The 16,585-nt window shown below is 40.9% G+C and overlaps 2 protein-coding genes and 1 long non-coding RNA gene across 5 annotated transcripts in view; 1 reads left to right on the top strand and 2 right to left on the bottom strand.

The window, feature by feature from the left end:
- Positions 1-8,992, top strand: part of NPC1 (NPC intracellular cholesterol transporter 1) — a 51,010-nt gene extending 42,018 nt beyond the window's left edge. Inside the window, exons 21-25 of the mRNA XM_034762771.1 lie at positions 358-558; positions 1,969-2,200; positions 4,127-4,240; positions 6,596-6,758; positions 7,578-8,992. Of these exons, the coding sequence (XP_034618662.1) occupies positions 358-558; positions 1,969-2,200; positions 4,127-4,240; positions 6,596-6,758; positions 7,578-7,660 (793 nt within the window). The 3' untranslated portion in view covers positions 7,661-8,992. The remainder of the gene's footprint in view (positions 1-357; positions 559-1,968; positions 2,201-4,126; positions 4,241-6,595; positions 6,759-7,577) is intronic.
- LOC117873417 lies at positions 558-5,875 on the bottom strand. Its single transcript, XR_004644721.1, has 4 exons — positions 4,839-5,875; positions 4,111-4,279; positions 3,607-3,685; positions 558-1,383 (listed from the first exon to the last, which is right to left on the bottom strand). It is a non-coding gene; the product is annotated as an uncharacterized LOC117873417 (long non-coding RNA).
- RMC1 (regulator of MON1-CCZ1) overlaps positions 8,087-16,585 on the bottom strand; it is a 29,691-nt gene continuing 21,192 nt past the window's right edge. Inside the window, exons 11-20 of one of the 3 annotated variants that reach the window (XM_034762772.1) lie at positions 16,174-16,218; positions 15,476-15,529; positions 13,639-13,767; positions 12,746-12,852; positions 12,009-12,128; positions 11,629-11,706; positions 10,875-10,979; positions 10,697-10,765; positions 10,276-10,501; positions 8,087-8,259 (exon numbers count right to left, since the gene is read on the bottom strand). In XM_034762772.1, coding sequence (XP_034618663.1) covers positions 8,180-8,259; positions 10,276-10,501; positions 10,697-10,765; positions 10,875-10,979; positions 11,629-11,706; positions 12,009-12,128; positions 12,746-12,852; positions 13,639-13,767; positions 15,476-15,529; positions 16,174-16,218 — 1,013 coding nt within the window. In that variant the 3' untranslated portion in view covers positions 8,087-8,179. Of the gene's footprint in view, positions 8,260-10,275; positions 10,502-10,696; positions 10,766-10,874; positions 11,080-11,628; positions 11,707-12,008; positions 12,129-12,745; positions 12,853-13,638; positions 13,768-15,475; positions 15,530-16,173; positions 16,219-16,585 lie in introns of those variants that run through there. The other 2 variants (XM_034762773.1, XR_004644720.1) reach the window with 2 other exon arrangements.

Genomic DNA, 16,585 nt, shown 5'->3' with positions numbered 1-16,585 from the left:
TTAATTTAAAAACATACTGAAATATAGACCACTTAAAAACAGCAAACCCTGTTGTGCTTCTATGAGGCAAAGTTGTAAGTATTAGATTTTCTTTTGTCCTCGTTATCTTGTCTGGAACATCCTACATAAGTGATCAACAACATAAGTGATCTTTTGTGGGGGTACTATTTTGTATTTTCGGAATATCTTCTGATAACACTGTAGAACCCATGTTTTGTATCCTAAGAATTTGCAGATAGTAACACAAATAGCAGAGGACTCCAACATTGAGAAATCCTGATTCTTGGCATCAAAATGAGGGTGGTTGATCTTGTTGTTGCTTGACCATGAAGTAATACAGTTGCACTTCATTTACAGAGGACATGCTGCATATAGCTCTGCTATCAACTTCATAAACAATAACTCTGATGTTGGAGCTACTTACTTTATGACTTATCATACAGTCCTAAAAACCTCAGCTGACTTCATTGATGCTATGAAAAAAGCACGGATCGTAGCAGATAACATTACTGAAACCATGGGCATCAAAGAAAAGAATTACCGTGTGTTCCCTTACAGGTATGTGTGGATTTTTTCGCCCTAGGAATGTGTAGCTTTGGGCAGAAGTCGTGGATTCTGGAGAAAGTTCATGTTGACTTGGATGTATGTATTAAGAGCTGAGGAAGGATCTTAAAGTATTTTAGTTGCTTTTTACTATGGTTTAGCAGCTGGAAGTAAGGAAAGCCAGCATCACGTGACCACCAGCATATATCTCTAGGTCCCAGTTTGAGAACCTCTGTGTTAAGGGTTTGTTGTTGTTGGAAGCCAGTCCCTTTCCAACATACTCCTTCCAGCCATTCTTCCACTCTACCCCACAATAAAGACAATGTTGGTCTTCTCCAGCTTGCAGGAGTTATCTGTGTCTCCAGTTCTTGCACCATCATCTCTTCTGAGCCGTATGTCCTCTGCTTTTCTTTTTCCTATCTGAATCTGTGGAAGACTGAACAGCCATTCAGGAACTTGTGCAGGTCTTAAGGATTTTCCTTAGATGCCACTAGTTCTTCATTTTACCTTCTGGTATTCCCCATCCTTTAAAACCCCTTGGTGTTGTATACTTAGTATACTGAACTTTTGAAAAGTTCAAGTGATTCAGTGCTCTAAATTCTTGCTGCTAATTGTTGCTGTCCACTTTCCTGACCCTCTTCCCTGATGCTTTTTCTAAACTGTGAGGAATCTTCCCTCATTCTAAAATCCCCATGTTTGTAAACAAACAAAAAGCCAACTTTTAAATGCCCAGAAGAGAAATTTCTTGCTCCTCAGACCTCTTCAAAACAGCCGAAATTTGATTAGAATCAATATCTTGCAGTAAAACTTATTCCTTTGACTTTCTCCACCTTAAAAAAACTTTAAAGAATATGAATGTCCTTAACAATATTAATGTTTCATGAAATTCAGTTTAAGGTTTAGCCTATTATCTGTGTTTGATATCTGCTTTGTAACTGCCCTGTTCTTAATTAAAAAAAACACTTAAGAAAATAGTTCCCCAGGATTTTAAAAAAACTTTTTTTTTTAGTCTGGTTCCTCTGGTCACTCTACGGCTGTTTTCACTTAAAATGCTACAGTGCTTCAGTGTAGGCCCTTCAGTGTAGTACAGCGATGGAAAAGGTTCTTCTGTGGCTATAGCTAATCCAACTCCCTGAGAGGCAGTAGCAGGTTGATGGAAGAATTCTTCTGTTGACCTACTGCTGTCTACACCTAGGGTTAGGTCAGCTTAACTATCTCTCAGGGTGTGGATTTTCATGCACCTGAGAAATATAGTTATGCTGATGTAACTTTTTTTTCAATGTAGATCAGCCCTTAGTCAAGAAAAAGAATAGATAGGGGTTTCCTACAAACCTCAATGACTCAAACACTTAAGTCACCAAGAATCATCTCCCAAATAGGTCTAACCAAATGGATGGCTAATGACAGTCTCTCTTCTTTCCATAGTGTGTTTTACGTCTTCTATGAACAATATCTGACAATTGTGCATGACACCATCTTTAACCTCTGCGTGTCCCTGGGATCAATATTCTTGGTGACGACTGTGCTGCTTGGTTTTGAAGTGTGGGCTGCTGTGATGGTATCCATTACTATTGCTATGATACTAGTCAACATGTTTGGAATAATGTGGCTTTGGGGCATAAGCCTGAATGCTGTTTCACTGGTTAACCTTGTTATGGTAAGGGGTATGTGTGTTTGTATGTGTGTTTTAAAGGGGCTCTAATGTTCTCAGTGCAAAAGCAATGTACATAGCATGTCCTGAAATCTGTGACTGGAGTTATCTTGTACATCCTGACAATTGTAACTTAATATCCATTTTGTATAGAAAACTTGCTAAGGGCATGGCTACACTAGTGTTTACAGTGGCGCACCACTGTAAACTCTCTAATGTAGCTGCTCTAAGCTAACAGGAGAGCTCTCCTGTTGGCTTAACCATAGGCGCTGACTGTGTGGATGCTCCAGGGCTGGAGCACCCATGGAAAAAAATTAGCGGGTGCTTAGCACCCACTGGCAGCCAACTTTCCCCCCAGTGCCACCTGTCCGCTGGTGGCCCTGCTGATAAACTCCTCCCCCTTCCTCCCAGCACTCCTGCCCTCTGTGGATCACCCTCGAGCAACATAAATTATGCTGATGTAGGCTGCAGTGTAGACATAGCCTTAGACCTATTCCGACAGGAGTGAAAAGGTTAATCTCTTGTATTGTGCTTTAGAAATGCAAAGTCCCACATGTGTACAGATACTGTTAGGTAACTGTACAGTGTGAGATGGTGTGTATAACCCATCTCTTTTACAGGCAGTGTGCATGCACAGGGAAGAACAGAGCTTGGTTGTATCTTCGCTAACTTTTCCATCATTCCATTACAACTGATGCAACTTCCATCTATAGTAGCAGTAGTAAAAGCAGGCTGCATACCACATCATTTAGATCTGGTCTTGTGTGTGCATGCACATGCCATACTGTCTCTACACCATTAATCCCTGCATGATGATTAAGGTTTTACCCAACTGATGCCTCTGCAGAATAGATCTGGGAACACTACGGCTGCTGATCCAAGGGTAAAAATGCCTGTGGCCAATCTAAGTTAAGGGATACAGTAACATCGCTAATATAGGTTGTAGTGCAATGGAAGGGGAATGAGTAAAAAGCTAGTATAGGCCTTGGAGAACCATTTCAGGACTCTGGCTATGTGTTTTGAGGCTCCAGTTTTGTTTGCCCTCTGGTGACTGTGTTAGGAGATGCTTTAAAGCAGGCTTGAAAAGAGTAATTGGCCCTCTCGTGCCGAACAGTGGCTGTTGTAAGAGAAATAGGTAGCAAATTAATGAAGGCCTGGTAAGAACTTCTCGGCTTTATTCAGTGTCTTATAAGCAAGTGAGAACCAGACTGCCAAAAACTATATAAACACAGCTCATTTTCTGATGCTTAATGTCCTGTCCATGCTACAAAATGCTGCTGATGGAGTAAATTAGATGTACAGCTGAAGGAAGGATTTAAAAGCAAAAGATACGCACTTATAATGTAACCCTCAGAAGAAAAAGTGCTAGTGAGGGAGCACAATTCTGAATGACTTTATCAATGCAGACTTACCAATCTCCATTTGAATTTTTCATAATGCAATGTAGATAGACATAAGATCTCAGTGGGTGTTTATCTGCAAATATTGAACCTGTTTTTGGAGTGAAATCAAAACACAGGATTAAAATGTCAAGGTTTGTTACTGAAGAGAATGTTTGTACAGCAAGACCAGTTGTGTGTGTCTTTCCTCCCCCCAGTACAGTCAGTGATCCAGTCACTAGCCAGTTTCCTAAGGGTCAAAACACTGCTGCTTTTTACATATTAACTGCTTTAATAAATTTTATATTTAAATCAGTCACTGAGCTCTATGCTCATGGTTTTGTCATCAGAACCCCCTCTCAAAATTTGTCTTGGAATTGCCATGATCCCAGCTTTTTTAAAAAAAAGAAAGTCCAAACATACAATTTGTCTTTCTTGTATATTTTAGACTGGCATCTTGGATAATAATTTATAGCCTCTTTGGTGCTTAATATATGGGGGCAGAAGTGATAGCTTGGTGCCAAGAAATTAACTGACCTGTTCTTACTTTCAGAGCTGTGGTATCTCGGTGGAGTTCTGCAGTCACATCACCAGAGCATTCACTGTTAGTACCAAGGGTAGCAGAGTAGAGCGTACAGAAGAAGCACTCTCCCGCATGGGCAGTTCTGTAAGTGTCTGTTCCTTTGTTGTAATACGTTTCTTTTGTCTGTGTAGACAAAATGACTTCAACTCAAGTTCAGTGCTTCCTATCATCACTGCAACTTTAATCAAGTAATACCTTGCTACTTACTACATGCTTATGTTGTAGGATCAGCTTTGCCTGTCCTATATTGGGTGTCATTCTGCAATGGTTAACCTGCTGTTATAATGGTGTCAGTCACAATTTCCCCAGATGAGTCTAGATTTCTGTTATAGGCCTGAAGATAAGATTTATAACTTCTGATTGGTTTGATTTGATTGTAAATTGTGATGCTTAAAATTGATTATAAAACTTTCTAAAATTCATTTTTATCTGACTATTCAGTGCTAGGTCATAGCCTGTAATTTTAAAAATGCTTGTGTCAATTTATTGGCTCAGGTGTTTGGCAGGCATTATAGAGCTCCAAATTTCACAAACCAGTTTCAGCTTCGACTTCTCTTAAACTCTCTTTAATGTAGTTAACCTTTGGCGGTGCTTTCAACCAAAATTAATTTGGTTATAGGCTAAAGCCTGAGTGAAGCTTGCACAGGCTAGTTATGTTAGCTAACACATGGTATAAACATACTTTTTTGGGGTCTCTGTAGTTACGTGGGTGATCAGCCACACTGCACAGCAATACCCAAGTATGTGTCCTCGCTGGTGTTGCATTCCCCCATGTGTGTCACTAGGACTTCTGGGAGCATGGTTCTTAGTGCTGCAGTAAGCTGAGCTGCTGTGACTTTCCCAATGAATTGTGTGAGAGATCTTCTGTCCTCCTGGGCATGCAAAGAGAATTGGCCTCTGATGCCTTTCCCTCAGCACTAGAGTGGTTTATCCTGTGTCCTCACTACAACATGAGCAGGTTACCAGCCTGATTTGCAAGTTTCACTTGGGCTTAAGAGAGACAGCTAGCCTGGGTTGGAAACATCAGTGAAGTTGAGTCAGATGTCCGTGCGTGGATGGGAGCAGCATCTGAGTTAAGAACCTGTAGTGAAGTAATCCCCACAGAATAACACATGTTCAAATCTCAGTGAAGACTAGGCCATTTTCAGTTTTTCCACCTGTTAGGCTTCCCCTCTGGTTTATCTTGACTTGCTTTTTTCTAAGGAAGATGCTCACTGAATTGGAGCAGGGGCCTGTAGAGGCTTAAATATAATTCAAGCACATAATGATGCTCAAAATGAGATTTAAAATCAGCTGGCCACGTCATGATTAAATGGAACTTTATTGTGGTGATTACACTGCCACATTGGAAGGGGAAATGGTTGTCAGAAAACCTTTTAGCCAAGTCAAAATTCCCTCTTCTAGTTTTTGTTTCTGTAACATCTAAAAAGTGAAATTACTAAGGGAGTGAGAGATGAAGTAGTGTTACCGGGGATTCTTTAGCAAGTGGGATGCCTAGTAGACTAACTTTCTTGATCTCATTTCCTTTTTTCATTATGTGCTACCCTCTTGAATACTTATTTTAGCTATATCCCTACTATCCTTCCTCTAGTGCAGGGGTGGGCAAACTTTGTGGCCCGAGGGTCACATCTAGGTATGGAAAGTGTAGGGCGGGCCATGAATGCTCATGAAATTGGGGTGCAGGCTCTGGGGTTGGGCCAGAAATGAGTTCAGGGTGAGGGAGGGGGCTCCAGACTGGGGCAGGAGGTTGGTGGGGGTGCGGGCTCTGGGGTGGGGCTGTGGATGAGGGGTTTGGTGTACAGGAGGGGGCTCTGGGCTGGGACTGAGTTGTTTGGAGGGCAGGAGGGGGATTAGGGTGGGGGTTGCAGCGTGTGGTGGGGGCTCAGGGGTGCAGACTCTGGGTGATGCTTACCTCAAGCAGCTTCTGGAAGCAGCAGCCTGTCCCCCCTCCAGCTTCTATGTGGAGGCACGGCCAGGCAGCTCTGCATGCTGCCCTGTCCGCAGGCACTACCTCCTCCCCCCCAGCTCCCATTGGCCATGGTTTTTGGCCAATGGGAGCTGCGGAGCTTGGGGTGGGGCACTGTGGGGAGCCCCCTATGCATAGGAGCTGGAGGGGAGACATGCCAGCTGCTTCCCGGGAGCTGCGTGGAGCGGGGCAAGCGCCTGCTCCCTGACAAGAGCTTGAGACCTGGATTAAAAGGTCAGACAGGCCAGATGCAGTCTGTGGGCTGTAGTTTGCCCACTGCTGCTCTGAGTTAGATTTAACCCTGCTCTATGCAGTATAAGGGATGATTGTACTTTCAAGGAATATTGCAACATTTAAACTTGCAGAATGGGGTATTTCTTCTTTTTCACTGTTTTGCTATTGAATAAGCAAATCACGTGACACCATGTCATTTTTGTATGAAATCACTTATTTTTAACCTCTTCTATTACCAGGTGTTCAGTGGCATCACTCTGACAAAATTTGTAGGAATTGTAGTGTTGTTCTTCTCCAAATCCAAAATCTTTCAGATCTTCTACTTCAGGATGTATCTAGCAGTGGTGGTGCTTGGAGCTACCCATGGATTAATATTTCTTCCTGTTATGCTTAGTTATATAGGTAAGAATACACTTGATTGCTAAAGGGGGATTTTAAAATTAGTCTCTGCTCCAAATTATCCCTTCCATTCAGTGAGAAAAGGAGTCTACAACTGTACCTATATAAACTGTCTTTAAAAACAGCTACGGCTACCTGGTATAGTTGCTTCAAATACATTGGATCACCTGTTGTGACCCACTTAGTTTAGTTTGTAGTAATTTAGTCCTGTAAAAGTAGAGCTGTTTACAGCAGACTTTCCATCCCTTTTCAGTAGTGTCTAAATATAGTTGCACATCTTGTGGTAGCATTCCTGGAGTGCTACCAATTCCAATAATTTGTCTTACTGAGTCTCCTTCTCAAGCCCTCAGTACAGTATCCTTTCCATCTTTAAGTGAGTCTCCTACTACACTGTGGGTACAGAAATGTTAGCTGTAAAAGAGCTATGTCATAAGTTAAGAACAGCTGTTAAATGAAAAATGCTTAATTCTACTTTCCCTTTTCACCTATTTAGAAAGGGAAACCTCCAGTCTATGCTTTTCTACATCACTTGTATTATGAAAGTCTATATTAGCTGGTAGTGGGTTATTAGCAGTTGTGCCGTATACAAAATAATCCTCAGTTGATGTTTTGGCATATAGATTGTAGTGTTAAGATCTCCTCACTTAAACATTATTGGTTCTTAACTATTAGAAGGAATACTTTCAGGAAAGCTGCATTTCCTTTAGAGGAAATACTTGCTAGAAAGTAGATAATCCACCAGTTCTGCTTTGACTAACAATACTGCCCACCTTACTGAAGGAGGATTTCAGAATATAACTCTCTCCTTTTTCTTTTACTCAGGCCCATCAGTAAATAAAGCTAAAACTCGTGCCGCACAAGAAAGATACAAAGGTACAGAACGAGAGAGACTCCTCTACTTCTAGCCCTTTTAACAGTGTTCAGTGGACTTCATGAACTGTGGCTAAGGCCTCATTCACCATAAGACTGAACTGCAGCAATGTTCTATGACTATCACACTGTAACCACTGGTTGTGCACCAATCCAACTACAGGCGAACAGCAGCTTTGGACAAAGCTTTCAATCTCAGGAAATGCTACATGCGACTCATGAACTAGTATTACTAAAACTAGATGTATTAACAGGATCTCTATTTTAAGAGGCTGCATCTTTTTGAGAAATAACAAGTTGAAAGCTTTTTCCAGCAAGGTGATGTGTGTATGAGAATGGACTGCCAAACCACTGACGCTACTTTTAAATGCAACTCAATGCAATTTTTTGGCTCTATTTTTAGGGAAAAACAAGCCATCACTCTAGAGGTTATGTACTATTTTTAGTAATATTTACCACAATGGTCTGTATATACTTTATTATAAAATTTGTAGTTCAAAATCTCATTACTTAAATGCAATAAATTATACATTTTGTATGAAAACAGTACACTTTCAGAAAGTGGTAAGCTTCATGAGGGCCTGTTCTCCAAAAATCTGCTTGAAGAAGGTGACATGTTCTTCACAATGTTCTCCTGCAAGACAAGACAAAAGGCTTAGGGACAATGTAATAAGATTTTGTGCTAAGACAGTTGGGGTGACATTAAAATTCAGAACACAGTCAACTGCACCAATAGTGGTGTTTAGCTTTTCCTACATGGAAGCGGTTTTTGCTTTACTTGCTTATGTTTTTAGCTTTTTTTCATTAGAAGCAGCTACTATTTTTAGAGTGAACTTCCATTTTAAGGCCTGTTAGCCTAATAGCCTTAAGTGGACATTTGTGTCAGCTTCTTCTGTTTTTAATGGTGCTTTCACCGTGGTGAGACTGTGTAAAATTGCCTGTAGTGAAAACTGCAAGATCTGGGTATAGTTCTACTAGGCTAGAGGCACATGCAGCACACATTTTGCAATAACTAGGAAGGGAAATATTAAAGCAGTTAAATGGAAACCTAGTCCTTTATTACTGTGTTTTGGGTTTAGGTTGAGTGTTACCTTAAGAGTCCAAAATTTGTTATTCACTAATCCATAATTCCATCTCATGTTCAAGTGATTTCACACAAGGAATGAGACAGCAGGGATGGTGTAAATCAATTTTTTTTTATGCAGTGGCGTTAAATTTCAGATAGCTTTAGGTTGATGAGAATGTTCATTTAACTAATTATTTTGAAAACTGCTGTATGCACACTTTTGTAAACTTGATATTGGGGAAAGGGCACTGAAGAGCTTAACTTAAATGTTTCTAATAAACTTAGAAGCTGTTTGTTTATACGTTTGTGTACCTTGGCTGTGTGTGCTGACAAAGCAATAGCTGCTGTCTTAAGGGATGTCAAACAGCTGGAGCATCACCACTGCTCAAGCTGTAGTACAGAGTACAAATGTGCCTAGCTGATGTGGCAGTGTACCCCAGTCTATCTTTAGTCCAGTGCTCTACTAGGGTTGGAAGGCACCCACTCATCTGCAGTGTAGCCATAGTGCGTAAAATCGCATGTTAAACACTGTCCTTTCTATAAATTAACTCTTTTCTTGCTTGACTTATTTGGACACCCATTTATGATTAGACTCCTGCCAGTGATTCAAGTTACAAAATTATCTGCTAAATTACAAGTAGTGAATAGAAGTCATGACATCTGTCTTTTCAGGCCTCTTCATTCTTTGCCTCAAGGTAAGTGTCACTGGTTTTACACACCTGATGAAAGGCTGGTGTGAATCAGTCTAATGGAAACTTAAATCCTGCCAATGTTAGGAGCCAACTAGCACTACAGGAATGTGTACACTAGGAACTCACTCTCTCCTCTTCTCCTCTCCCCTCCCTCCCCCCCAAGTAACTCTACAGTAGCCCCAGCATGTTGGAGTTCTCGCACCTGTTGGTGGTCAAGCTAAACAGGTCCACATCAGCAAGGTAATGAAATCTTTAGCACATTTTCCTAGTGTAGCAGACAAGATTTAGATCCTAGTCAGGCCCAAATGCTTAACAGGAATTGGCTAACATGTTCAAGAGCTCTAGTGAACAAACACAGCTGTGATCCTAATCAAGACATTACTCTTCCAGCATTAATCAAATGTAAGCACAGGTCTTTAATTTCTAATGTGAGGTAAAGCTGTTTGCCTTCCACATTGAAACTAATTATATTCAGGGTTAATAAAGTGCTTGTTACTATAGCTGGAATCATTTTAATACATTGTGGGGGTAAGACAGACCACCCCTACTGCTTGCAGCATGTACAGATACTACAAGTTAGAACCATGGCCCAGCATCTCCCCCTTGAGAGCTTTTAATAAGAGGGTCAATGTTGGCTGTGGAAGTTAACTAAGGGCATACCATTTTCCAGCCCCCTTCACAGTCAAACCAGGGGATGTTAGCACAAACATTTTAGCTGTTTTCCCACCTTGAGCCAGTGAGGGTAATCTTCAGTAACCAGGACCCAACCTGCTGAACCAGCAGCCACTGCTAACTGGACCACACATTTTACAGTAAAGAAAGTCAGATGCTAGCTCAGAGGTGTAAAATAGGTCTATCAACTCAGTAATTCCATTGTTTACCATCCTTTTACCTGGGGTGAAGTTAGGGTTCCCTCGCAGCCTCTGATTTCTTTGTTCAAAGAACCTGAATATGGTATAAAAAAGCATGTTGTCATCTGCTTGCTTTGCTGCATCAAGGAACTTGCGGGCAGAAATACTGTCATGTCCTCCAACACCCCTGATGAATCGCAAGGCAGCCAGCACCTGGTGCTTAGACAATAGAACCTCTACTATTTCATCATTTGCTGTAGAAAGTCTCTGCAAAGCCAAGTAAGACAAAATTAAAGCCATAATCTGATTATATTAATAGTGCAGAAATCAAATTTAATACAGCCTTATTTACAGTCACCTCTCCTATATACTGTCTGATCAGGTACAATAACGTAGAGTTTTAATGCCTGCTATCTATCTGTGACATGGCTGAAGCATATTTGTTTACATACTGATTCTTACCTTTAACATGTCCAGAGACAACTGATGTGCAGGGGGATAAATGCTCTCAAGAGACAACAGCAGACAGGCCTGAAACAGTAACAATGGACTAACTTTTGAAACAGTATTATTAAAGTTGAAGTATTACCCTTAATTAATCCTAAAACAGCTGTCATGGAATCCATATTAACATACATACCAATGGTTTTGAGTCACTTAGCACATGGTACTGCAGGAACTGATGAAGCATGTAGAACAGGTTGTGCTGAACAAGCGTTTTAATGACCAGTTCATATAGATAATGCTGAGGATGCAAGAGACAGGGAAAGAAACTCTAAAGCAGTTTGACTCAATATCAAGTCTTCAGTTGTTTGATGGGTTTCAAGATCTTCTAGAAGGTGGAACTGAATAAGATTTTAGTTAGAAGCATACATAAGATTTCCAGTTTGAGTACTAGCTTTGTCCTTATTCCCACTTAAATGTAAGCAGTGTGGCTCAATAAAACATGGAAGAAACTTCATTCTGTTGCTCAAATAATTAGACTAAGGTTGCCAGCTTTAGTAGCCAATAGAGATGGTGCATTTATCTTTCACAGCAGGCTTCTCGTTGGTCTGTGGGTGCTGAAACTACCAAAAGCAACCTTAGAAGCACAGTGATGTAGTAAGTTTCAGGTAGTCGGTTAGAGCCTGGACCCTTCACCATAAGGCCAGACAACCTTCTCCCCTTATGGCCAAGCTGCTGCCAAGGCTTGCTGATTCTTCCTTTCCTGCTTTTTGAAAATCTGGACTGTATTTTGAATTGATAGCTAGAACCCAGAGACACTGCTCATCTCCCACCTCTACTATTGTAACAACCTCCTCAAGGCCCATACCATCCCCTGGTCATTCTACAGGAAATAGGATTTAACAGCATAAGCAGGCACTGCCCCTTATTGCTGTTTGAGGAACTTTTACCTGAACTGCAATCTGGAACTGGTTAAGAGAGCGAATGTATTCCATCAAGACTGCTATAGTGAACTTGTGAGGTGCTTCCTATGCAGCAAGAGGAAAAATTATGGTAGTTAAAATCCTGAAGTGGCAATTTGTATACTGGTTAATGGCTTAGATTAGCACCAGATTATCATGTCAAGTACTGGCAGAAGTTACTGAATTGTGATATTAAACTAGTCTGTTACTAAAGACAGCGTGTGTCCTTCAGAAGAATTGTAGTGAGTATCACCAGTCTTTCTGTAGCCCCACGTACCCAACCCTCCTCTTAGGAAAATTTTCCTGTCTAGCACTATCAGTTCTTTGCACCTGATTCACTCACATGTACAAGTTGTTTCTTTACTAACCTTCTTTTCAGTAAACACTGATAGAACATGTGTGTACATGTCAGACTGGTCAATAACTGCTTGGGTACGGACTGGTCGTTTCAGAAGGGGATTGCCTCGGCTCTGGCCTGTTTCTACCACCTACAACAAGGCAGAGGGAAGACAAATGAATAGTCTCATTAACAGGAAGCTATTGTATTACTGGCACGCGAAACCTTCAATTAGAGTGAATAAATGAAGATTCGGCGCACCACTTCTGAAAGGTTGCCGACCCCTGCTCTAAAGGGAACATGCTGTTTAACTTTGACAAATATTCTTGATCCAACTCTTATTGTACAATGAAAAATCTTCAGCTTTATTCAGTAAGTCAAGTTTTGGTAGGGCTTAGTTCTGTACAAGCTAGCCCATTATATATTAAATACAATGTAGAATGGTGCTTTAGTGCAGTGTATGTTATTCCCATTGGTAGCTGGCTACTCAATAATTCCACCAGAAATACTCAAGTTAGGTGCAACCTAAAAAACTGATATGGTTGAAATATTTAGAAGACAAGTCAGAAAATTCAAATTCATGATTCTGCAACAGTATATGTAAGAGCAGAACAGTTACTATGCTGTGAAGTTGAAGTTCTGTACACATGCAAGGGGGGAGGTGCTCTTGCTGTGGCTAACTGAATTCAGTTTTCATCTCTGTGATGAAAACTATAAGGGTTAGTATTTTTTTAAATTGTCTAAATACCACTGATGCAGATTACTTACCATGGTATAACTCTGCTCTGCTTCCAAGTACTTTTTATACTCATGATTGAGTTTGTCAAAAACAGTGGCAATCACAGCCAACGTTCCCCCGTCTGGTTCACTTAACACTGAAAGACAATAGCCATAAAAGACAAGATACTGATAAAACAGTCTGTCCCTTCCTAGTGGAGTATATACTCCAGTAATGTTTTACCACAGACTCTTTACAAGGTGAGTGTTACATTCAGGAAATGCTCTTAACCACAGCAGAGTAGGTCAACTGACCCATGAACATCCTAAATTCCACTTTCCCTTTACACTAAGGGTATGTCTGCTCTATGGGTGGTACAGCTGCAGCTATGCCGCTGAAGTACCAGTAGCATAGACACTTCCCACATCAACAAGATGTTTTTCTGTATGTGCAACCATGTCTACACTGGAGGTGAACTATGGTGCTCAGGTGTGTCAACTTGGCTAGATATAAATGTTAAGTGTAGACTACGGTAAGCGCTATGTTTAATTGGAATGCAAATGCTTTTTGCCAGGACATGAAGTTTCATTTGGTGAAATCAAGAATTGGGTTCAAAGAAGGAACCAGACTCATCTTACATTTTCAAGCATGTGCACACACACTAGCCCTCAGAAATGATTTGGTGGGAGATATTCAAAAGCAACATGGCTTAGATATTATTGGCAGCATAAGCAACATCATTGATGAAAAACTATATTTAGAAATGTGGTACAGTCACTGGTACACAGAATGCTCCCCTATTTTAGTCCCTGGTAGTTCACAAAATAAGATACTGAGCTCAAGGCCATGGAAAACTAGCCTTGAACGAGGACAGTGTAGGAAGACACCTAAAATGCTTCCAAGAATGAGATGGAGACACACAATCGGTAAGAGCAAGACTTACTCTGAGAACACACAGATAGGATAACCATTTTGCATTCCTTTCTCTGGAGAAGAAAATCCATTAGCTTTCCTTTATCTGGCAAGAGGTTAACCACAGGCTCGAGTTTCACCTCGAGATTCCAGAGATAACCTAGATTTGAGAGAGCCAACCATCAAGCCTTATTAAAAATATTAAGTAAAACAAAACTAATTACACAACTGTGAGGGACACTTAAGTTTTGACTTAACACATGAAAAGTCATAAGATGACAGTCTTCCATACCCATACAAGTTATTTTACACTTAGGCCTGATCTACACTACAAAGTTTTGTCAGCAAAAGTTATGCTGCTTTAATTAAAGCACTTCAATTAAAAATCGCTGTTGCATGTCCACACTAGCAGCTGTTGCACTGACACAGAGAACAGTGCACTCTGGTAGCTATCCCACTGTGCAACTGGCTGCAGGGTGCTTTGGGAAGGGTTTGCAATGCTTCATGGGGCAGGTACAGTGTCACATGATGCAGATTTCGCAATCCTACCATTCCATGGAAATCCCAGTAGATTGTCAGCCGCTCTTCAACTGAAAGGGGGGTGGGGGGGAGAAGGAGAGTGGTGTGTCTGGGGTGCTGGATACAGCAGGCTGACCGACCTATCGAGAGGGACACACACACACAGCTGATGGGAGCAGCATCCTGAGCAGCGCTGTGAGCGCTCTGTGCTGAGGAATGTCAAAACAGCAGTCCTGTCCTCCTCCCGGCTCTCTGCAGAGGCAGCCCTGTGTTCCTAGTGCAGGGCAGAACAGGAACATTCCTCCTTAATGGTTAGTTCCCAGAGCAACATGCTCAGCTGTCAGATACTTCCCAGAGCTTTTTTTTTTTTTTTTGGGGGGGGGGGGGGGGGGGGGGGAGTGGACGACACATGCCTGCAGGGCAGCAGAGATCAAAACAGTGAGCAGAGCAGTCACAGCAGGCATTGTGGGATACTGGTGGAAGCCACTTATGTAGACAAAACAAACAGCAGAGTCTACACTGACTCTTTGTCACTTTAACTTTGCTGGAAAAAGCTCTATGCCTCTTGTTGAAGTGGTTAGGTTTTGTCAGCAAAACAGCAGAGTTTTGCTGCCAAAAATAGCTTTGTAGTGTGTACACCTCCTGTTTTGTTGGCAGCTTTTGCCAACAAAACTTTGTGGTGTAGACAAGGCCTTAGTTTCTCCCATGCTGCCTCTTTTGTTAAGAGGTATCCAAAATAGTTTCATTACTTGAGTGACAAGCATGTAATCACCTTCAGTTATGCTTAATTAACCCTGATGTCCATTAGTGAGATTCACATTGGTCACTTCCATTTAGACCAATGGTTCCCAAAGTGGGATCCCTGAACTTGTGGAGTTCCACCATAGGTCCATCCCTTGAGCCAGCGTACTGTAGCAGGTACTTTTGCCACATGGAGGATGCCATTTTGTTCTTGCATGCACAGTGCGTGAGAGGTCACCCTGGTGGGGGGATTCTTACTTTGATACAGTTTAATGGTTGTAATAAATGGATACAGTTTAATGGTTGTAATAAATAAATAACCTCTAATAATTGCAGACTGTTTACTTTTGGTTCCGTTGAGTCTTATTTGAATTGCAAATATATTTTTTTAAATAAACATAACCAATAGAACAACAACATGAAACTTCTATATCACAAATGAAAGGGGTCCAGAAAATTTAGGCGGATGCCAAAAGGGTCCTTGGTGGAAAAAAATCTGGGAACCACTGATTTAGACTATTAAAAAGCTAATGGAACTGGAATTAGAAGGATAAAGGTGCTGTACTTAAACCTCAAAATTAATGGGAAACTTATCACATCCAATTTACCTTCACTTGCGCTGATTATAATATCAGGCTGAAAGACAATCCAGGAGGAGGAATCTAAATGTTAAAGAAAATTCTTAAGAAATAAAACACCAGCCCTACTTTTGATACTAGCATATCTGTTTATAAAACCACTCATCTCATATTAGCATTAGCTTAAATAAATAAGCCTCCAGAAGTTGCTGATTAGGACCAAATTCAAGCAGCCTCATTCAGATCTCCAACACTGTCCCCTTTGTTGTTTATCATCCCTTATGAACCAGTCACAAGATGATTTCCTCATTTCCCTATGACATTTCAGCTGAACGCTTTAAAGGAATTTCATTCCTAGACCTCATAACATTAACACATATTTTGATTCTGTATTGCAACTATAGCACACTTTTGCTTTCAAAAGCTTTATACCACCATTTAATTCCCAGAGAAGCCTTATCTGAAATGAGAGACTATGAACCCCACAACGCTATCTTCGTCACATTAGAGTGGGACTACATTTCAAATATTTTGTTCTAATATTCCAGTACTCCATTCTTTCATCAAAAAGCTACTAACAGACCTGTTTAACAGGAAAGAAAAAAACAAATATTTGATTCCCCCTTTTCACTTTATTTCTAATAACAGAAATGCTCTAAATTTGCAGGTGCATAGAGAAACTATTACATCTGGACAAAGTTCCAGAATAAAACAGAACCAAAGGATACAGAGTTTACATGGAACAGGAGACTGATTAGTCACGGAGGCTGGACCTGCACATGGGAGGAAAAGTTAACATCTGAAACAAAGAAAAACAAGTCCCAGGACAGACGGATTTCTCGAGCTGCCATGAGTAGGTAAGGTTTATTAGCTGATTAGTGCACACATTCTTTGTTATGCAAGAAATTAACCATCTGTTTTCCCTGTCAAGATGCGGTATCTCAGTTCTTAGTAAAATGTGTCACGATTCACACTTGCGTTTGTCACCTTGTGTTGTGTTGAAATCATAACTTGCTACTTAGTGTTGCAAAAAGTCTTTTAACCATATACACGTAAGTAGCTTGTTGCTTTGATGTAGCTGAATGAACAAGAAGCTACGTATTACTGTTAATTGACTGCAGAACTTGTTGCCTCTTGAGA

The sequence above is a fragment of the Trachemys scripta genome, chromosome 2 (assembly GCF_013100865.1).
Source record: "Trachemys scripta elegans isolate TJP31775 chromosome 2, CAS_Tse_1.0, whole genome shotgun sequence".
NCBI classification, from domain to species: domain Eukaryota; kingdom Metazoa; phylum Chordata; order Testudines; family Emydidae; genus Trachemys; species Trachemys scripta.
This window is presented reverse-complemented; position numbering and strand designations above follow the sequence as displayed.